A 23,080-nucleotide genomic window follows, 5' to 3' on the forward strand; every position below is an offset into this window, starting at 1 on the left:
TTCTTCGTCATCTTCTTCTTTTGAAAGAATTTCAAAAGTAGATTGCTGTTCATTGAACTGTATAAAGCAAAACTCAGGCAAATAACTATTTTCTGCGTTCAAATCCTGGTTTAATGTTTGCTGGCATAATTAGCAACAACTTATGTGCTTAGATGCTATGGAAGAACTGCAAAGGAAGGAAATTGACACCAATTGAAGCAGAAATGGTGGGAAAAAGGGGACTCTTCGATAATCTCAGTCCAATAACAAAATAACAGAGTTCCAAGGGACCTTGGAGGTCTTTTAGTCCGACCCCCTATTCAAGCAGGAAACCCTATACCATTTCAGACAAATGGTTGTCCAATCTCTTCTTAAAAACCTCCAGTGTTGGAGCACCCACAACTTCTGGAGGCAAATCGTTCCACTGATTAATTGTTCTACTGTCAGAAAATTTCTCCTTAGTTCTAGGTTCTTAGTTCTAGTTCTTAGGTTCTAGTTCCATAAACTATGGCAGTGTTTCTCAACCTTGACAACTTGAAGATGTGTGGACTTCAACTCCCAGAATTCCCCAGCCAGCAGAGTTGAAGTCCACACATCATTAATAGCAGGGTATTTTCTTCATCTACCGAGTTATCCCGTGTACTTGCTGATAAAAACTGAAGATCATGGATGAAAACACCATAGAACACATTCATAGGGAGTTCTTCTAGTCCAATCCCTGATCAAGACAGGAGACTTATACCACCCCGGTCAATTGGTTGTCTAGTTTATTTTTTTAAACCTCCAGTGATGGAGCACCCACAATTCTGAGTAGCAAATTATTCCACTGATTACTTATTCCCACTGTCAGAAATTTTTTCCTTACTTCTAGGTTGGATCTTTCTTTCATAAGCTGATCTCTGCTGGGAAGCTACCTTGTCAGCCTGTTAAAAGAGGGAACTATTGGCCAGCTCCTTGCTATTCTTAAGAAGTAAACTATTTTAGAATACAATAACAGAGTTGGAAGGGACCTTGGAGGTCTTCTAGTCCAACTCCCTGCTTAGGCAGGAAACCCTACACCACTTGGTTATCCAATCTCTTCTTAAAAACTTCCAGTGTTGGAACATTTACAACTTCTGGAGGCAAGTGGTGTTAATTGTTCTAATTGTCAGGAAATGTTTCCTTAGTTCTAAGTTGCTTCTCTCCTTGATTAATCTCCACCCATTGCTTCTTGTCCTGCCCTCAGGTGCTTTGGAGAATAGCTTGACTCCCTCTTCTTCATGGCAGCCCCTGAGATTTTGGAAAACTGCTATCATGTCTCCCCTGGTCCTTCTCTTCATTAAACTAGACATACCCAGTTCCTGCAACCGTTCTTCATATGTTTTAGCTTCCAGCTGTCATCTATTAACTCTTGTCCTCAGATGCTTTGGACAATAAGTCAATTCCCTCTTCTCTGTGACATGATAAAGTAATCATAAGATGTTATTGTCTTACCTACAGCGCTTTCGGAAAAGCCTGCCCCCAGGTCTTCTACGGCGAGTGTCATCCACTTGGACAACAACCACATCTGCCACTGGTTTGCCCACGTTGGAGCCAGCTTCTGTTAGAAGGGACCGCAGCCCCAGCATCAAACTTTATGATACTTCATCATCCAGGTAAGAAAATAATTGTAGATTTTTACCTTTAAGTTCTTAAAGTTGCAAAGGCTGAGAGATACTGACAGAAAGGAATAAAGTAAAAATTCAGTTCAGATACAAGTATAAGTTTTAACTATATTTGATATAAAAAGACAATTCAAGTAGAAAAACAAATATAAACACTAAAACACTGGTGGATAGTCAACAGATCTAAAATACCACGTGATTAACGCACTCTAGTAGAAGTTTATAATGCTATCAGCTGCTCAGAGTTACCTTGAACTGTGTGATGGGCAGCAAATCAATTAACAAATTCAGTATCAGTCAATTGCAGAAGGCATCTTTACTCGGAACAGCTTACATCCTAAAATGATACCTTTAACATCATCAGACAGCAACATATGCCTATCCCAGGTCCTTGGGAAGGACTTGATAAATGGATAAAAATGGCAAATCAAGTCTGAGCATCTGGCTGACTGTGCAGCAAATCATAAAGAATAATAATAAAAAATAATAATAAGGCACTTCATATCCATCAAAATGGATCACAGCAGGTCTCTATTAAGTTGTGACGGTCCTTGTTTAATGCAATTAAAGTCTTTAGTAGGAAACAGAGAAACTAGGCGATAAGCCACACTACTGTAAATTATTTGTTGATTCCACGTTATTACCTTGACCTGTCACAGTAAGATAAATAGAGGGGTTCATGGAGTTGTAGACAAGGAACGGAATCAGCAATTATCAGGGAATTTACGTGGGTCAAAAAAGTTGCTCAGGGGTTTTCCAATTTTGACAACTTCCAGATGTATGTATCAACTTTTGGAACTTTCCAATTAGCATAGCTATTGCTGAGAATTCTGGGAGTTGAAGTTCATACAGCTGTAAGATACCCAAATTGGAAGACACTCATTTGCACCATCACATCAGGTCTTGAATTTTCCTGCTGGGAAAATTAATAAGTCCAGAATGTTCTGTCCATAGCCAAGGGCAATAAACCCACTGTGAGAATGCTGTGTCTATCTGATAGAAGAACAACTAGTTCAGCTCTTAGACTTCACAGGTGGAATCACCCAAAGCAGAGAATGTCTTCTCCATTTTATTTTTGGCAACAAAGATATTTTTCTCTACCTTTCCCTGGTAAAGGTAAAGGTTCCCCTTGCACATATGTGCTAGTCGTTACCAACTCTAGGGGGCGGTGCTCATCTCCGTTTCAAAGCCAAAGAGCCAGCGCTGTCCGAAGACGTCTCCGTGGTCGTGGCCAGCATGACTAAACGCCACACGGAACGCTGTTACTTAACCGCCAAAGGCGGTCCCTATTTTTCTACTTGCATTTTTACATGCTTTCGAACTGCTAGGTTGGCAGAAGCTAAGACAAGTAACGGGAGCCCATTATGCGGCACTAGGGATTTGAACCGCTGAACTGCCGACCTTTCGATTGACAAGCTCAGTGTCTTAGCCACTGAGCCACCGTGTCCTTTTTGAATTGAATTGCATTTGAAGATTGTTTCAATAAAGGAAACTGTAGGAATCCTTATTGACAGGAAATTGTACTCAATGCAATATATCAGAAATAGAGTACGTGAGGAATATGAAATCTGAAGAGATCCATTCGCTACCTCCTGAAGTTCTTCTGTTAACCAATACAAAATTGTAATCTTCCGTCTCCATCACAGTTAGAGTCAGGTATTCTTACCTTTTCCATTCAGCCAAGTGTCAACCCTACCAGATAGACAAAACCAGGAAATCAAGTGCACTTTTATTGAGGCTTGAAAGAATCTTGAAAGTCCATGTCAATGGACTTCCTCTTTCTTCTTATACATCAACAAATCGGGGCAGCATCTAACTGAGCCACTTTTCAATGTCATCTTGTTCATCAGAGCCAAAAAAATCAGTGGTGGGCTCCTCCCGGTTAGGCCCGGTTCTCCCGAGCCGGTAGCGATGACGATATGACATCACTGAACTGGTTCTGCCCACTGCGCCCCCCCACCCCCCACATTATTCTTACCTTTTATTTGGCCCCACCCTCAATCTATTGCTGCCTCCTGAGTCCCAGCTGATGGGCTATAAGGAAAAAAACTGTTTAAACTCTTGCCGCAGGGCTTCAAAGGGCCGTCCTACAGCTGATCAGTGTTAAAAAAAAACAAATGAGTAGACCGGTGCCTGCAAAATTACATGAGTAGATCAGTGCCTGCAAAAATAAATGGGTAGACCAGTGCCTGCAAAAATACATAAGTAGATCAGTGCCTGCAATAATACATGAGTAGGTCAGTGCCTGCAAAAAGAAATGGGTAGATCGGTACAGCTCTGCAAGCAGTTAAAAGCCTGGTAGACCAGTACCTCTGCTAAATCCTAAATAATTGTCACATGACCATCAAGCCACGCCCACAAACTAAGCCACGCCCACAAACTAAGCCACGCCCACAGAACCGGTAGTAAAAAAAATTAGAACCCACCCCTGAAAAAAATGTTTGTCCCCTTTGCCTAGATCAGGGGTGAGGAAACTGTGGCCCCTTTATGATTTGTGGGCTTCAAATCCCAGAATTCCGCCAACCAACATGGAGGATTTCTGGGACAGGTCATCCTCGATTTACAACAGTTCGTTTATAATGACTGTTCAAAGTTACAACGGCCCTGAAAAAAAGTGACTTATGGCCGTTTTTCACACTTACGACCCTTGCAGCATCTCCATGGTCACATGATCAAAATTCAGATGCTTGGCAACTGGCTCATAGTGATGATGTTTGCCGTCTCCCCGGGGTCATGTGATCCCCTTTTGCGACCTGCCGACAAGCAGAGTCAATGGGGAAGCCAGATTCACTTAACAACCGTGTTACTAACTGAACATCTTAACAAATATGGCAAGAAAGGTCGAAAAATGGGGCAAAATTCACTTGTGAAATGTTTTGCTTAGCAACAGAAATTTTGGGCCCAATTATCGTCATAAATTTAGGACTAATTGAAATGGTTTATCTCAAGGAAGTCCAACTTTGGCTACTTTAAGACTTGTGGACTTCAACTCTCAGAATGGCTGGCTGGGGAATTCTGGGAGTTGAAGTCCACAAGTCATAAAAGGGCCATAGTTTCCTCACCCCTGGCCTAGATAATGACTCTTACCTATTTCTGTCAAAGTCATTATCTTTCTCTTTCTCTTTCTCTTTCTCCCTCTCCCTCTCCCTCTCTTTCTCTTTCTCTTTCTCTTTCTCTTTCTCTCTCTCTGTCTCTCCCTCTCTTTCTCTCTCTTTCTCTCTCCCTCTCCCTCTTTCTTTCTCTCTATGTCTCTCTCTGTGTCTCTCCCTCTCTTTCTTTCTCTTTCTTTTTTTCTCTCTCTCTCCCTCCCTCTTCCTCCCTCTCTCTCTCTGTCTCTCCCTCTCTTTCTCTCTCTCTTTCTCCCTCTCCGTCTCTTTCTCTCTCTTTCTCTCTCCCTCTCCCTCTCTTTCTTTCTCTCTATGTCTGTCTCTCTCTCTGTCTCTCCCTCTCTTTCTTTCTCTTTCTTTTTCTCTCTCTCTCTCCCTCCCTCTTCCTCCCTCTGTCTCTCCCTCTCTTTCTCTCTCTCTTTCTCCCTCTCCATCTCTTTCTCTCTCTTTCTCTCTCCCTCTCCCTCTCTTTCTTTCTCTCTATGTCTCCCTCTCCCTCTCTTTCTTTCTCTTTCTTTTTCTCTCTCTCTCTCCCTCCCTCTCCCTCCCTCTCTCTCTCTGCCTCTCCCTCTCTTTCTTTCTCTCTCTCTCTCCCTCTCCGTCTTTCTCTCTCCCTCTCCCTCTCTTTCTTTCTCTCTTTGTCTCTCTCTCTGTCTCTCCCTCTCTTTCTCTCTCTTTCTTTTTCTCTCTCTCTCTCCCTCCCTCTTCCTCCCTCTCTCTCTCTGTCTCTCCCTCTCTTTCTCCCCACTAATATGCAACTTTGCCTATCTTAGGTTGAAATGACGGCAACCTAACCTTTTATAAGCAGTTTGTGAGCTGCCTGTAAACATCTGACTGGTTGTTGCAAGAATCATGAGGTTACAGCTTCCTAGAGATCATCAGTCAGACCTCTGTTCTTTCTAAGGAAGCCTACAAATAAGAATCGTGCTGCCTTTCTCTCTTTTATTTTCACAGCTCTGACTCATGGAACAATTCCCACCTGATGACTCTCACCAAAAGCCGATCCTTCTCAACCTCCTACGCGATGTCTGCTGCCAACCATCTGAATTCAAAGCGGCCAAGCCGACAAGGTGTTGATTTATTTCATTTTGTAGCCCCGCCTTTTATTATTTTCACAAATAACTCAAGGCAGCGAATGTCTCCAACACACCTCCCTCCTCCTATTTCCCCCACAACAACAATGATCCTGTGAAGTGGATTGGGCTGGCTCAAAGTCACCCAGGTGGCTGGCTTTCGTGCCTAAGGCGGGACTAGAACTCATGGTCTCCCACTTTCTAGCCTGGTGCCTTAACCAGTAGACCAAACTGCCCTTTGGCATGAACTGCCCCCAGAAATTCGTAAAATCTCTGATCTCCGTGTGTTTCGCTGTGCCCTCAAAACCATGTTGTTCCGCCAGGCTGGGCTATCAATGTAAAGATTTTAATTGGTTTTAAATGGGATTTTAAATTTGGGGTTTTACAAATTGGGCCTATTATCTAATAAGTTTAATTATTTTTAAATTTTGTCTGTCTTTGTGTTTTTAATTAGGCTGTACACCACCCTGAGTCCTTCGGGAGAAGGGCGGTATAGAAATAGAAATAAATTAATAATAAACTGGCTTCCTAGTTAAACCTCCCTAGTTATCTACTGAGGATGCTGATTTTATGTGAATTCAAGACTGTTGAAATCAGTAAAGAGATAATACAGCTCTTATGGATTTCAAGTTAAATCCCAAGAGGTTCTTGAACGAAATGACATTTGAAAGTCTGGATATATATATATATATATATTTAAATTTGATTTATATGCCGCCCTTCTCCGGAGACTCAGGGCGGCTTACAATGCACTAAGCAATAGCCTTCATACTTTTGTATATTTTTACAAAGTCAGTTTATTGCCCCCACAAACTGGGTCCTCAATTTACCTACCTTAGAAAGGATGGAAGGCTGAGTCAACCTTGAGCCTGGCGAGATTTGAACTTGCAGTAATTGCAGGCAGCTGGAGTTAAATTACAATGCATTAGTCTGCTGAGCTATCCAGGCTCATATTTCTTGTCTACCGTTTTTCTAACCAGTGGTGATATGCAATAGGACCATGATGGCGAACTTATGGCACACGTAGCACAAGTGGCACACAGTGCTCTCTCTGTGGGCACGCGAGCCATCACCCCAGTTAAGCTCTGCCGCGCATGTCTGCATGCCTCCTGCTGGCCAGCTGGTCATCAGGCAGGGGTGAAATGCTCCCAGTTCGGACTGGCTCGGGCGAGTAGGTAGCGATGGCGGGCAGTTCAGAGAACTGGTAGCAAAAATCCTTGCTCCGCCCCCCCCAGCTGAGCTGTGCGATCATCAGAGCCTTTTTTTTCTTTTAAATGGCTCTGACGAGCCAAGCTGAGTTGCCTGCTAATCAGGCAACTCAGCTTGGATCGCCAGAGCCATTTAAAAGAAAAAAAGTTTTTTCTTTTAAATGGCTTTGACGATCAACTCTGACGATCCCAGCTGAGTTGCCTGCGGATCAGGCAACTCAGCTGGGAACGTCAGAGCCTTTTGAAAGCATTTTTTTTACATGGTTTTACATGTAAAAAATGGTTTTAAAAGTAAAAAAAAAAATTGGCCATGCCCACCCAGTCACATTAACCCCCCCCCACCAAGCCACGCCCACAGAATCGGTAGTAACAAATTTTAGATTTCACCCCTGTCATCAGGTCTCTGCTGCACATGCGCGGGGACAGGGCGCGTGCTTGGGCATGTGCGGGTAGGTCGGGACGCATGCGGGGTGGGCACACACATTGTATTTTGGGGGTTTGGGCATACGCAAATATGCGCACTTGTGCGCTTTGGGCACTCAATCCGGAAAAGGTTAGCCCTCACTGCAATAGGACTATAGGTGGTCCTTGACTTAACGACCGCAATTGAGCCAAAAAATTTTGCCGTTACAACCTTTCTTTCTTGCCCCCGTTGTTAAGTGAATCACTGCAGTTGGTAAGTTAGTAACACGGTTGTTAAGTGAATCTGGCCTCCCCATCGATTTTGCTTCTCAGAAGGTCGCAAAAGGGGATCGCTTGACCCTGGGACACAGCAACCGTCATAAATAAGAAGCAGGTGCCAAGCATCTGAATTTTGATCACATGCTCGTGGGGATGCTGGAAAGGCCGTAACTGTGAAATATTGTCAAAAGTCACTTTTTTTTTTCATTGCCGTTGTAACTTTGAACGGTCACTAAATGAACTGTTGTAAATCGAGGACTACCTGTACTATTTGGGTTGTTAACAGAGGATCTTTTAGCACAGGGGAAGGATCCTTGGAAGCAAAGTTCTAACCTAGGAGGGCTACTTTAAGGTAATAGATACCACATACTGTTCTTGTTATCAGCCCAAATCAATCCATGGTATTGAACTTCATTTAAGTAGCTTAACCTTCTGCACTGTTTTTTCAGATTCAAATCTCCCTGCCAGCTTTGCTACCTAAGGGAGGATTTCAGGTAGTCCTCAACGGCCACAATTGGGACCAGAATTTCTGTTGCTGAGTAAGACGATGGTCCATGAATCACACCTGACCTTTTTCTGACATGGTTGTTAAGTGAATCATTGCAGTTGCCAAATGAATCATGCCGTCATTAAGCAAATCTGGCTCCCCCCATTGACTTTGCTTATGGGAAGCCAGTTGGGAAGGTCACAAATGCTGATCCCAGGATCCCCAGGACACTCCAACCATCTCAAATAAATTCCAGTTGTCAAGGACTCAAATTTTGATCATGTGACTGTGGGGATGTTGCAGTGGTCATACGTACGAGAACCAGTCACTGAAATTTACAACGGCACTGAAAAACAGCTCGCGCCTCCCACTTACGACCACTGGGGCATCCCCACTTCAGCCTCCTCATCAGGGGTGGGTTCTGCTTACCTTTACTACCGGTTTGCAGCTTCTGAGCATGCATGTCAAGTTTTGAGGTCGTCTCAAATAAATTGCATTTCAAACAGTATTTGATGAAAACTCCCATTTATTAAGCACGACATTCTAAATCTGACTCCATCGTAGCCAACACTGACATCAAGACCCAAAACCCTCCCTTTCGGTTCCCCACTCCCCTGCACTCATTGGTCATCTTCCAAGTCACTCCACCCCTAATCTAGTGCTCCAGCTCAAAGGAATTTTCCCCCTCCCATCCCATCTCCTAGGGGATATTATCTCCAGGGAAAATAAGTAGGTGAAAAGTCAAATGTCCCTTTCCAGATGCCTCCACTTCTTCTTATGTCAGCACTAGAGCAAATGCAGCTTGAAGTGCTGACATCGCACAGATCACCCATGATGACGTCGTGGCAGGTGGGCGGAACCTCCCGCCGGTTTTACTACCAGTTCTATAGAACCGGACAGGACCAGGTGCAACCCACCACTGCTTCTCATGGTCACATGATTAGAATTCAGGTGCTTGGCAACCTACAGATATTTAAGATGGTTGGTGGCAGCATCCTGATCATCATTTGGGATCTTCCCAGATCAACCGGGGGGGGGGGGGGGGGAATTCACTTAACTAACATTGCAAAAAAAAAAAAATGTTGTAAAATTATTCATTTAACAACCACTTTGTTTAGCAATAAAAATGCTGGTTCCATCATCGTACCTTGTTGAGGACTACCTGTAGAGAGTTGGCTTTGCAAAGAGATGATATATACCCCTGTTTCCCTGAAAATAAGACCCTGTCTTATATTTTTTTGAACCCCGAAATAAGCGCTTGGCCTTATTTTCAGGGAGGTCTTATTATATCGGGGCGCATGGAGCAAGACAGGAGGGCTCCTCTTGCCGTCTTACCTGATTTCCAGCTTTGTCTCCCTAACCTTAACCAGAGGAAATGGCGGGGACCAGCTCCACATGCGTTTAAATATTTTTGGGGAGGGCTTATTTTCAGTGTGGGGGGGTTCATTTTAGCACATGCGCTCAAAAGCCCTATTGGGCTTATTATCAGGGGATGTCTTATTTTCGGGGAAACACTGTATACGCTGACCATTTGAAAAATAAATGCTGTTTTCCCATTCCACAGGTATCTCCCCAAATATTTCACCTCTTGTCTCCCCAAGCCATTCACCCATCCAGGGCACACCAGCCAACAGCCCCATCCGCAGAACCTCAGGAGAACAATTTCCAGAGTCAACAGTCATGGCCACTGTCCAAGCCATCAAGCCTCACAAGCTCTTAGGTTGCAGTCAGAGTGCCCCTAACATATCAGAGCCTGTGGAAGGTACCTCTGTCATTTGCAGTAGGTAAGATAATACTTCTCTATTTGTTGGAGCTTCTTATATTTTCCTTTGGTTGTGTATTTCTTTCCTGATCTCAGTGCCTTGGTCAAGTCTTCCCCAGCCTGGGCCTTTCCATAAATATTGGAGTTTATTTTATTTATTGTATCACGCATTTATTATTTTTACAATTAATTCAAGGTGGTGAATGCATCCTAAACACTTTCCTCCTCCTATTTTCCCCCACAACAACAACCCTGTGAGGTAGATTGGGTTGAGAGAGAGTAATTGGCCCAGCTGGCTTTCATGCCTAAGGCAGGACTAGAACTCACTGTCTCCTGATGATTGGCCTAAAGTCACCCAGCTGGCTTTCATGCCTAAGGCAGGACTAGAACTCACCATCTCCTGGTGATTGGCCCAAAGCCACCCAGTTGGGTTTCATGCCTAAGGCGGGACTAGAACTCACCGTCTCCTGGTGATTGGCCCAAAGCCACCCAGTTGGGTTTCATGCCTAAGGCGGGACTAGAACTCACCGTCTCCTGGTGATTGGCCCAAAGCCACCCAGTTGGGTTTCATGCCTAAGGCGGAACTAGAACTCACCGTCTCCTGGTAATTGGCCTAAAGTAATCCAGCTGGCTTTCATGCTTTAGGCGGGACTAGAACTCACCGTCTCCTGGTGATTGGCCTAAAGTCACCCAGCTGGCTTTCATGCCTAAGGTGGGACTAGAATTCACCATCTCCTGGTGATTGGCCCAAAGCCACCCAGTTGGGTTTCATGCCTAAAGCGGGACTAGAACTCACCGTCTCCTGGTGATTGGCCTAAAGTCACCCAGCTGGCTTTCCTGCCTAAGGCGGGACTAGAATTCACCATCTCCTGGTGATTGGCCCAAAGCCACCCAGGTGGCTTTCATGTTTAAGTAGAACTCACCGTCTCCTGGTAATTGGCCCAAAGTCACCCAGCTGGTTTTCATGCCTAAGGCGGGACTAGAACTCACCATCTCCCAGTTTCTAGCCTTGTGCCTTAATCTCTAGTCCAAACTGGCTGTCAGCTAACTAGATGCCCAATAGTTTGGAAATTCCAAGATTTGAAATTCAGCATCTTCTACAGTGCAAAATTGGGGGGAAGGACATTGTCATCATTGTCATTCCATCTTTTTTATATATAACTCAAGATGGCAGATATACCTAATAACTCCTACCTCCTCCTCCCTTTCCCCACAACAACAAGCCTTCAAGGTGGATTGGACTGAAAAAAGGTGGCTGGCCCAAAGTCAGCTAGCTGGCTTTCATGTTTAAGTGAGGGCTAGAACTTCCAGTCTCCTGGTTTCCAGGCCAGCACCTTCAACACTCCATCCAGCTGCCTCTCCATGTGGACAAACATATAGTTCAGCTGCAGAAGAGTCTACATTTGATTTAATTAACAGCTTGAGGTGCACATGATAGAACTAACCTATACCTGAGACCCAAGTATAATTGATTTTAAAGACAGGTTAAAGAAAGACCCAAGTATAATTGTATGTAAAACAGGTTCACAGCAAATAAAAAACAGCAGTAGAAACCAGCTGTTAACAGCTGGATGAGAACGGTGTCTTTCAATATTAATTTCACAGGGCGGGAGTGGGGGGGAGATATCCTGCTCTCCTAAGGAAGCAGGAAGTGAAATTTTCCAAAAGCGTTCAACTTTAATTCTTATCCATCAGCAGCTGCCAGTAGTTGTAGAGAACAGTGAAAAAGAATGATGGAGCAGGGTTTGTTCCACTGTGATTGGTTCAGCTGCTCTATTTGCAGCAGCCGTGTGTCACTTTTCTCTCCTGAGAGTCCGAGACCCCCGTTTTCCATTTATTTTATTTCATTTTATTTCATTTCATTTTTAATTTTATTAATTTTATTAATTTTAATTTTATATTTTAATTTATTTTTCTACTTTTTATTTTAATTTATTTTTCTACTTTTTATTTTAATTTATTTTATTTATTTTAATTTATTTTATTTTATTTTGTAAATACAAGCTACTGCTGTTCAGTCATTCTTAAAAAAGACCTGGACATTTTACTTCCAGCTCTTTGCCTGTCCCTGTCCAGCAGATGTGGGTTGCTTTTATTTTGAAGTGACTGCTTCCCCCCTACCCCCAATTGACGTGTGTGTGTGTGTGTGTGTGTGTGTGTGTGTGTGTGTGTGTGTGTGCATGCACGCACACTTGCCTATGCTGTTGTGGCCTGCCAGCAGAGCTGGCAGCAAATTCGGACAGTGAGGAGGTTGGGGAGGAACATGGGCCAGTCCTGGAGTCTGGGGAAGGCTCTGATGAGGGCTCTGCGTCAGAGGCAGGGAGGGGGCCAGGGCCGTATACCAGTTATCAGCTGCCTTCAGAGTCAGACATCAGTGAGGCAGACGAACAGCTGGAGCCTGTTCCCAGTGTGCGCATGCGCAGAGTTGCCAGACGAAGGGAACAGCTAAAGAACAAGGGTCGATTTGGGAGTAAGGCCACAGGTGGACGATGAATGGCCCCTCCCAGAGGGAATGAAAAGGAAGTGGATTTTGCAGGAGACAATTAGTTTGCCTAATTGGTTTGTGACTCGCGGAGACTCTTTGCCAAGTTTTGAAGATATCGGCCTGGCAGCTCTCCAAGCCAGATAAGGTCTGTGACTGTAAATTCTCCCTTGAAAGACTTTGCTGAAGGTGAATGCGAGGAATTCACTGTTTGTTTAATAAAAGGGGTTTGGTCAGGACCAGGATTCTGCTTCGTGCTTTTTGGGGAAGCCTAGGTCACAGCCCTATTGGTTGGCTCTCCACAACAGGACCAGTTTTTCCTCTGCTCCTTGGGAAAATGAATTGCCCATCCCGGTTCTAAAAATACTATTTCTTTAACCACTTCCGAAGATTCCTGGGCCTCTATTCAAGCTTTTAGAGGCTACAGGAAGAAAGTGTAAACTGAGCTCTTTTAGCAGGTGGCATTTTGGTGGCCCCTGATGGTTTCTGAATAATTCTTATTTCTCAGAAGTAGGGAAAATAAGGGCGTGGCATGTAAATCACTGCGCGATGCTGCTGTAGAGTAACCAAGTGATAGTTGAGTTCAGACACTTGGAATTGTTCTTGGCAGATGCACAGGGCTTCGAGATAGCTCACATCTTGTCTTCATTTCCCCTAAATTGACTTTGTGGAAATGAAATATGTGGTGGAATGGATTCAGTCAGGTGATCCTTCCAGATAGTCATCTCATTTCCCAATGAAATTGATTTAGGTCATGTCCTTTATTCCTTGAGTTCGGTATGTGGAAGGCTGCGATCCAGGGAAAAATAAATTCAACCGACAAACCAATAAAACCAAAGTATTTGAAAAAAAACTTTGATCAATTGTTGGAGGCGCTGTCAGTTTTGGGTTAGATCCGGGTTCAAAAGTCCCTGTAAGGGGCTCCGATGGGAGGTCTTCTAAACCGAGCTGTATTGCTTCCCCTGTGAAAATTAAATTTGGGATGGAAGAAAGGATTTACAGTATGTTTTTCCACGCCAAAGAATCCTAGTTAATTGTCATGCCAGGGAATCCTAGCTCACTTCTCAACTTCAGAGAGGAGGAGAGGAAAAAGAAAGGACATCAACCTAATTAATTAACCAAGTGGTGAAGCGGTATAATTTTCCCACTAATCCTTTTGTGCGATGAAAAAGAACTGAATGCTTTAATCCATGAACACCGTTAGCATACCTAATAGCATATTATCCTGCCCGCTCTCTGGGGACAAATGAACGCCAAATTGCTTCTCTGTTTTAGTAATGTCATTCTGTCGTTCACTGACGTGAAATATTTCCTTTTTGAAGCACGCGGTCCTTGGATTAGAGGAAGAATAGGTTGAACCGATATCTCTCTTTATTATGTTTACAAATAACTCAAGGTGGCATATATATCCAACATGCCTTTCTAGTTTATTTGCCTCATAATAACAACCCTGTGAGGTGGATCGGGCTGAGGGAGGGTGACTGGTACAAAGTCATCCAGCTGGATTTCATCCCTAAAGCGGGATTAGAACTCACCGTCACCTGGTGATTGGCTCAAAGTCATCCATCTGGCTTTCATGCCTAAGGCGGCACTAGAACTCACCGTCTCCTGGTGATTGGCCCAAAGTCACCCAGGTGGCTTTCATGCCTAAGGCGGGACTAGAACTTACCGTCTCCTGGTGATTGGCTCAAAGTCATCCATCTGGCTTTCATGCCTAAAGCGGCACTAGAACTCACCGTCTCCTGGTGATTGGCCCAAAGTCACCCAGGTGGCTTTCATGCCTAAGGCGGGACTAGAACTCACCGTCTCCTGGTGATTGGCCCAAAGTCACCCAGGTGGCTTTCATGCCTAAGGCGGGACTAGAACTCACCGTCTCCTGGTGATTGGCCCAAAGTCACCCAGCTGGATTTCACAGCTAAGATTCAGAATCTCTGCACAATCTAATCATGTTGCCCAGCATGTTTCCTATTGTAATAAGCAATGTCTACCCAAAACTTGGATTGTGTTCCATGCCATTATTTGGAAAACTGCCATATGACTGTAAGTCATCTGGGCTGTCCTCCCGGATCAAATTCTTGGCTTTCTGTACCAAATTATATTCCGCATTTTGATTTCTTGGAACTAAATTACTGCCAGCATTAGGAAGAAAACACAATCCATCAATAAATTATTTGCTCTCCTTTAAGTACATCCAGATTTGAATTCTACCTTCTCAGCTTCTTAGGGAGCATTGAAGGGCTACCAGTACAGGTAGTCCTCGACTTACGACAGTTTGCGTGGTGACCGTTCGAAGTTGCAACGGCACTGAAAAACATGAGTTATGACCGTTTTTCATACTTATGACCATTGCAGCATCCCCCATGGTCACGTGATCAAAATCCAGACACTTGGCAACTGACTCGTATTTATGACAGTCACAGCATCCCAGAGTCACGTGATCCCTTTTTGGGACCATCTGACAAGCAAAGTCAATGGGGGAAGCTCGATTCACTTAACAACCGTGTTACACATTTAGCAGCTGCAGTGACTCACTTAACCAACGTGGCCAGAAAAGTTGTAACACGGGGCCAAATTCACTTAGCGAATTTTTTTCACTTGGCAACATAAATGTTGGCCTCCAATTGTGGTCATAAGTTGAAGAATACCTGTAAGTCCTTGACTTACAATTACAATTGAGCCAGGATTTCTTTTAGTGGAAAAAGTCCCCAGTTTGCTGGTCGGAAGCCATCAAGGAAGATCAGGAATTGTGGTCACATGACCACAAGATGCTGTAAACCAGTGTTTCTCAACCTTGGAAGCTGGGGGATTCTGGGAGTTGAAGTCCACCCATCTTCAAGCTTCCAAGGTTGAGCAACACTGCTATATACCATCATAAATGCAAACTGGTTGCCAAGCACCTGCATTGCATTCATGTGTCTCTGAGGGTGGTGCAAAGCTCATCACTTACAAGTCTGAGGCTGCCCTAACTTCAAACTGTCATTAAACGGTCATAAATTGAGGACTATTTCTGTATCTCTCTCCCCCAAGCAAGTTGCATGAAAGGCAAAATTCATCCATTTTTCCATTTTTTTCCCCGCTCTTGTGTAAGTCCGATGGGAAAGTAGGTCAGAGCTGTGACATCTTACAACATGCTGAGCACTTAAGATGCAATGAATTTAAATTACGAACTCACAGAAGATGGTTTCCAGGGGACAATTCAGACGTGAGCGAGCCAACCGACACTGACACTCGGAATTGGTTTTACAGACCGTTTTATTAATCGGAGAATTGACATCGCGGAGTCATCTCTCTTGCACCACACTTTAGCAATTTGTGAAGCTTTCTAAAAAAACTAGAGCTGATTTGGCCTGCTCCCTTCCCATTCCTTCGGAGCCTCCTAAGATCAGGTTGCTGTCATCTGGGCTCGTTTGGCAGCCCATATTTTCATTTTCTTATGAAAACGCACTTGGCAAAATAAGAACTTAACGATCTCCGGCCTCGGCTGAACCCCCGCCAACCCCCAAAAATCTGAAATCCCACTCCAGCGATATTGCTACGGCCTCTTGAGGTTCTAAGAAGCCAATTTATAAATACCGTAGCCAGCAAAATAAAACCTGCGATTTCTTGTGCCCCAAAAGGTTGACGTCCCTTTTTTTTAAAGTCACTGTTTCTTCTCTTTTATGTCACTTCTCACCCCTTAGCCTGTTTTATTCTACTTTCGCCATTCAAGGAGCCTTGGATGATCATCAGAGGATGGCTTTTGTAGAAAAATAAGAACTTCTTGAGGCCACGTTATTACATTAAATTAAAAATCCTTTCCCACTCTGATCTCCCTGATAGTGCTGTGAAAACAGCCGAAGGCATTATTGCTCGCTTTCTAGTGATTCCTGCTGAGGTAAATCTTGGCCACTGTTTATACTCCTGCAAAACCTGAAGGTTTCATTTGGCCATTGAATTTATGAATTTATCAGAGTGAACGTTATAAATTATAGTTTGCCTTGGGCCCCTAATCCTGGGGTGATTTTTTTTCCCAAAGTCAGACACCTCCACACAGCTATAGATACTAACATTTGGCAGGCACAAGGTGTAAAGAAAATAAGAATGGTTAAACTTAGGCTTAAAGAACAAAACAGAAAAGCATCTTTTAGCACCTTAATCAGTGGTGAAATCCAAATTTGTTTTACTACCGGTTCTGTGGGCGTGGCTTGGTGGGTGTGGTGTGGCTTGGTGGGCGTGGCAGGGGAAGGATACTGCAAAATCTCCATTCCCTCCCCACTCCAGGGGAAGGATACTGCAAAATCTCCATTCCCTCCCTACTCCTGAGGGAAGGATACTGCCAAATCCCTCAGAGGCCAGCCAGACGTGGTATTTGCCGGTTCTCCGAACTGCTCAAAATTTCCGCTACCGGTTCTCCCGAACCTGTCAGAACCTGCTGGATTTCACCCCTGACCTTAATGATTTTTTAAAAATCATTTTGCATGCACATGGATTACAGGCACACAGATAGGCAGGTAGTCCTCGATTTACAACTGTTCGTCTTTCAACAGCACTGAAAAGAAAAGGGACTTCTGACTACTTATTGCATGACCGTTGCAGCGTCCCCGATGATCACATGATCAAAATTTGGATGCTTGACAACTTGCTTGTATTTATGACGGTTACATCGTCCGGGGGGGGGGGTGTCTTGTGATTTCCTGTTGTTATCTTTTGACAAAGAAAATAAATGGGGAAGAACAGATTTGCTTAACAACCCGTGTGACAACTGCAGTGATTCATTTGAACAACTGTGGCAAGAAATGTCGTAAAATAGGCAAAGCTCATTTAACAACTGTCTCATGTAGCGACAGAAGTTTTGGGCTCAATTGGGGTCATATGTCGAGGACTACCTGTAGCTAGTTAATATATGTACTAGTGCAGAAGTGTCAAACTCGATTTCATTGAGGGCTGCTCCAGGGTTGTGTTTGGCCTCGGGGGAGGGGGGGATGTAGCCAGGGCAGGTGTGGCCAGCTCGATGTCACTCATGTTGGGAGGCGCCTGTGGGGCCGAGCACTCTTGCCAGCGAAAACAAGCTCCTGAGCAGGGGTGAAATTCAGCAGGTTCTGACAGGTTCTGGAGAACCGGTAGCGGAAATTTTGAGTAGTTCGGAGAACCAGCAAATACCACCTCTGGCTGGCCCCAGAGTGGGGTGGGAATGGAGATTTTGCAATATCCTTCCCCCTGGAGTGGTGTGGGAATGGAGATTTTGCAGTATCCTTCCCCTGGAGTGGGGTGGGAATGGAGATTTTGCAGTATCCTTCCCCTGGAGTGGGGTGGGAATGGAAATTTTGCAATATCCTTCCCCCAGGAGTGGGGAGGGAATGGGGATTTTGCAGTATCCTTCCCCTGCTATGCCCACCAAGCCACACCCACCCACCAAGCCACGCCCATAGAACCGGTAATAAAAAAATTTGGATTTCACCACTGCTCCCGAGCCCCATTTTCAGCTCTGCGACTGCCTCTTACATCTCTCTGCAGCCAAAACGGAGCTCAGGAGGACTCCATGTGGCTCCTGCAAGCTCCGTTTTCGGCTGCAACGGCCTCCTGCAATCCTCTGCCAACCAAAATGGAGTTCAGGAGAGCTGTGTGAGGCATTGTGGGCCAGTCCTTCGCCATTTCCAGGGCGGATTCGGCCCACGGGCCTTGAGTTTAATACCCCTGTACTAGTGCAATCAAATGAGTCTTATCTCACGTTCAGTCCACAAGAAATGGTGTCGACTGTTTTCCTGCTGGTGGGTTTCATAATGAAACTATTCTTTGTGATTCAAGGACTTGTTTTCCCTTCTAGAACAATTTTGTCTCTCTCCTTTGCTTTTCACTCTTTCTTTCTTTTGCCTCGCTTCTCCATCAACAGCTCCATGTACTTGTGTGTGGGTGTGAGAGTGTATATAAATTGCTTTTTTATTACCACCACATCCTCTACAATCCTTGGACGCCAAGTGTTTTATTTTTTTTTTAAGTGTGGCCCCTAACTGTAAAACTGTTTTCCACCTCTGTTATATATCAATTATGTGTTGCATACCAGGAGTAGGGGGGGAAAAAATCCGTTTGCTCCACGTTTTGAAGTAATCTGATTTAATTCACTCTGAAGAGGCAGATTGGAACAATTATCCTTTGGTTCATGCAGATTCTCAATTTTGCAATACCCGTTCAGTCTAAAAGTAGCATTCAAAACTGCGCGCACTGGGAACAGTCTCACACTGGTGTGTACGTTGGATGGGATTGTTTGCCAACAGAGATACCGTAAATGGGTACAAAATCCAGATGTTAGGGAAATTATGTGTGCGGGGAAAAAAAACGATGTGGTTTTCTACATATTTCTTTTGGAAAAAAAATAATACGGGCTAATGAGGACATGAGAACAGATTTATGGGTGTGTAGAATGACCAGCCTCTCCCCCAGTGGTGGGAAGAAATACATCCATGGACCCAACTCTGCTCTTTGAGTGAGCATCAATCAAGCAAAAGGAATGTGCAGTTACATCAGTTACTTCTCATAATAGATCATCTTCTATCCATTTGCTGCTTGTCCACTGTTTGACCGAATTTCTGTCGTACCTTCTGTTTTCCAGTTGTGGCAGGCCGTACAGCCAAACAGACCCCAGAGAAGGAACATTGGATAGGAATGACGGGGCCGCACATACTTTGAACAGGACAGGTAAGTAGGCGTCTACTGTACCTGAAGACCGAGCTTGGGACAAGATGGGACTCTGCTATTTGTTGATTTGGAATTGCTGAGGGGATCTGCTTTGGTTGGTTCAAGGAAAGTGTTGTGGCCCGCCAACGGCCAGGAGAGCTGGCAGCAGATTTGGACAGTGAGGAGGTTGGGGAAGAACGTGGGCCAGTCCTGGAGTCTGGGGAAGGCTCGGACGAGGGCTCTGAGTCAGAGGCAGAGAGGGGGCCAAGGCCATCTGGTAGTTATTTGCTGCCTCCGGAGTCTGACATCAGCGAGGCAGAAAAACAGCGGGAGCCTGTTCCCAGTGTGCGCATGTGCAGAGCTGCCAAAAGACAAGAACAATTAAGAAAACAGGGTTAACTTGGGAGTAAGGCTTGGAGATGATTGGCCCCTCCCATGAGACATAAAAGAGGAGCAAACGGGATGTGAGCTTTTGCAGGAAGCAGTTAGTTCATCAGGTCGGTTCAAGTTTTGGAAAGTTCTGTTTGACTCTGTGCTAAGTTAGGCCTTGCCCTGCATTTGGCAAATTGTTCTCTGGCAACATTCCAAAGGAGATAAGGTGGGTGTTTATAAACATTTCCCTGAAAGACTGTTTCTGAAGCTTTCGGACTGTGAATGACAATAATTCACAGCCGTATGAATAAAAGAGGTTTGCCGGGATTAAGATTGTGCTTTATGTTTTCTAAGGAAGCCTAGGTCAGATCAGAAAGAGAGTTGGGTCCTAACAGCAGTAACCGGCAGTTGGGTTTTCCTTTTAGATGATCCTGCGCAGGCCACCTCCGACTATGAGACGAATAACAGCGACAGCAGTGACATTGTGCAGAATGAAGACGAGACACCTTGTGCCAAGGAGCAGGCCCAGGGAGGCCCGCCCTGCAGGACGTTTGCCCCAGAGACTGTCATTTTGCATCCTTTGCTGCCTGTGGAGGTATCCCATTCAAATGTTGAACGTAACGACCTCACTAATGTACCTGAGAATTTTAGAAGGAGATGTAGACATTGGAAGAGGAGAGTTGTTTTAGCCCATGGTAGCCAAAAATTAAAAAGAGTCTGGTATGCAAGTTTGACTTCAGGAGTCGAAACAAGAACAAAGTACAATGTTTCCCCAAAAATATGAACTACCCCGAAAGTAAGTCCTAGCTTGGTGTGCCCAATATAAGCCCTACCCCCAAAATAAGCCCTAATTAATATCCCACCCACTCCAAGGTGCACGGATAAAAATTAAGCTAGGGTGGGGATGGAGGGCCCGCGGGGGAGGGCCTTCTCTGTGGCTGCCCCAGTTCTCTGGAACCAGTTACCTCCTGAGATCCGGACCTTATTGGCCTTCCGAAAAGCAGTGAAGACCTGGCTTTTCCGGCAGGCCTGGGGCCGTTGATCTCGCTGTTGCGATCTGGCGAGATCCGGCCATGAATGGTGTGAATGGGTTTTAATTGTTTTTAATGTTTTAATTTTTAATGTTTTTATATATGGTTTTTAAATGCATTGTAAGCCGCCTTGAGTCTTCGGAGAAAGGTGGCATACAAGTTGAACAAACAAACAAACAAACAAATAAATAAATAAATAAATAAATAAAAGCTAGCGGTGAATGCCCCGAGGCAGAAGCTTGGCGGAGAAGCAAGCGCGGCCAAAGGTAGGAGCCGAAAAGTCCCATTCCGCACTGGGATGGTATAAGACTCCTGCCTTGAGGAGTGAGGTCACTTCCAACCTTATGATTTTAACTTAAGCAGCGGAGTTGAATGAGAGACTGCTGAAAAAGTTTCAGATTTTCCAGAAGCCTCAACAAACGCAATAGGTTTTTAACATATTACAATTGATATGATACTTATAATTTGACTCACGCATAACCTGCATCTGCACAACCAACCAGTTTTCCCCTCCATTCCCCCCCTCCTCAGTCCAATTTAAATCCAAAATCGGTTCAGCAACTCCATGCATCTGAGCTTATGAAAGCTTATGCCTTCTAAGAAAATCTCTTAACCAGAACAGGCTGTGTAGTCTTGAAATCAGCATTTGAAAAAATTAAGCCCATTGTTTTTGTTTTTGTTTTGTTTGTAAAGCTGGGGTTTCAACACATGTTCTGTGTTCATCATATTTGTATGCCGCATGCTTACCGTCAATTTCGAAATTCCATTCGCGGACATCTGGTTAAAAGAAAGAAAGGAAAATACGTCGCTAAACCCTCAAAACCAACTCACTTGTTGGTGTAGAATAAACCATTTCTAAATAATCAAGGGTTCAGGTTTGTTCTCCTTGCCGTTGTAGGAGATGATACGGAGCTATGCAATCTTTATCAAAAGATATAAACAAGTTTCATATGATGACAGCTTCCTGGCTGTGCTCCTTGAAGTTCTCTGCTGATTTATTTATTTATTTATTTATTTTATTTATGTAATTGATATGCCGCCCTTCTCCTGAAGGACTCAGGGCAGCTTATAAGAAGGAACAAAAAAATTACGTAAACATCAAAGTCAATTTAAAATTAGTTAAAATTAATTAAAAATTTGATTAAAATTATTAAAAATCACCCCTACGGATTCAGCCCATTTGGTGAAAAAGCCACGTCTTCAATTCGCGGCGGAAGGAGAGGAGGTCAGGGGCTGTCCTGAGGCCGGTGGGCAGCCCATTCCAGAGGGTCGGCGCTCCCACAGAGAACGCTCTCCCCCTGGGGGCTGCCATCCGACATTGTCTGGCTGACAGCACTCTGAGGAGGCCCGCTCTGTGTGAGCACACCGGACGATGGGAGGATGGCAGGAGATGATCCTGCAGGTAAGGATCAAAGCTTGTTGTCAGGCACAAAGGATCAGGACTACACATTTAAGTTCCAGTTAAGTTGATCTATTGCTCATGCCTATACGCAGTAATCTAGTCAAGTAATGGTCAGCATTAATAGAATTTATGAGGGGTTGGACTTTGTCCATTTATGGGAATGTAATGACCCTAGGCCTGTGATGGCAACCTATGGCAGTAGATACTTACTCCTCACTACTCCATTCTTCCCCAGTTCTACTACAGCTCCTAATACTGCTCCTCCATCACTTCTTCTTATGAGTTCCACTGCTTGAGAATAGTACCTCTTTCTATTAGTCTTAGGATGCTTCAGGCTTTATTTCAATAAATTACCACAAATCACCTTCCATCTCACTCTCACTCCCACACCAACACCACTCCAAAACAGCTATCCCTAGTTGCCTCTCTGTTCAGCTTTTGTAGCTACCAGTTGTTGTGCTGGCTAGAGAGGTCTTGAAGGGCAAGTAACTATGGTCCCCTTACAATCTGTGGACCATGCTAGCTCAGGAATTCTGGGAGTTGAAGTCTACTTCAGGTCGTAAAGGGGCAATAGTTGCCCACGCTGCTTTAAAGGGACAGGATACCATCAGGCCAGGCACCGGCCATTTTATAGGCAGCCATCTTAGTTTTTGACTATACTTAGTCAAAGTATAGGGACGCGGTGGCTCAGTGGCTAAGACGCTGAGCTTGTCAATCGAAAGGTCGGCAGTTCAGTTCGAATCCCTAGTGCCGCGTAACAGGGTGAGTTCCCATTACTTGTCCCAGCTTCTGCCAACCTAGCAGTTCGAAAGCACGTAAAAAATGCAAATAGAAAAATAGGGACCACCTTTGGTGGGAAGGTAACAGCGTTCCATGCGGCTTTGGTATTTCATGCCAGCCACATGACCACGGAGACGTGTTCGGACAGCGCTGGCTCTTCAGCTTTGAAACGGAGATGAGCATCACCCCCTAAAGTCAGGAACGACTAGCACATATGTGCGAGAGGAACCTTTACCTTTACCTTAGTCAAAGTATAGCATAAAATTAAGACATAGATGGGTTTTCTATTCCAGTTAGCTATTTAGATTGGTACCATTGCAGAGATACATAGGTAGCCATTGGGATTGGGTACCTACGGGGATTAATGTCTAACCAGTTTCAATTGCTTTATTTATTCTTACTGTGTTTTTGCACTGTAAACT

At 44.5% G+C, this 23,080-nt stretch overlaps 1 protein-coding gene across 2 annotated transcripts in view; it reads left to right on the forward strand.

Annotated features, from left to right (window-relative positions):
- PDE3A (phosphodiesterase 3A) overlaps nt 1–23,080 on the forward strand; it is a 281,620-nt gene that overhangs the window by 231,673 nt on the left and 26,867 nt on the right. For both annotated transcript variants that reach the window (XM_070947268.1, XM_070947269.1), the window contains exons 3-7: nt 1,459–1,613; nt 5,684–5,799; nt 9,743–9,962; nt 19,009–19,094; nt 19,871–20,040. In XM_070947268.1, the coding sequence (XP_070803369.1) occupies nt 1,459–1,613; nt 5,684–5,799; nt 9,743–9,962; nt 19,009–19,094; nt 19,871–20,040 (747 nt within the window). The remainder of the gene's footprint in view (nt 1–1,458; nt 1,614–5,683; nt 5,800–9,742; nt 9,963–19,008; nt 19,095–19,870; nt 20,041–23,080) is intronic.

This window comes from Pituophis catenifer, unplaced genomic scaffold, assembly GCF_029215685.1.
Source record: "Pituophis catenifer annectens isolate HBS135680 unplaced genomic scaffold, rPitCat1.0.hap2 SCAF_7, whole genome shotgun sequence".
In the NCBI taxonomy this organism is placed as follows: Eukaryota; Metazoa; Chordata; class Lepidosauria; order Squamata; family Colubridae; genus Pituophis; species Pituophis catenifer.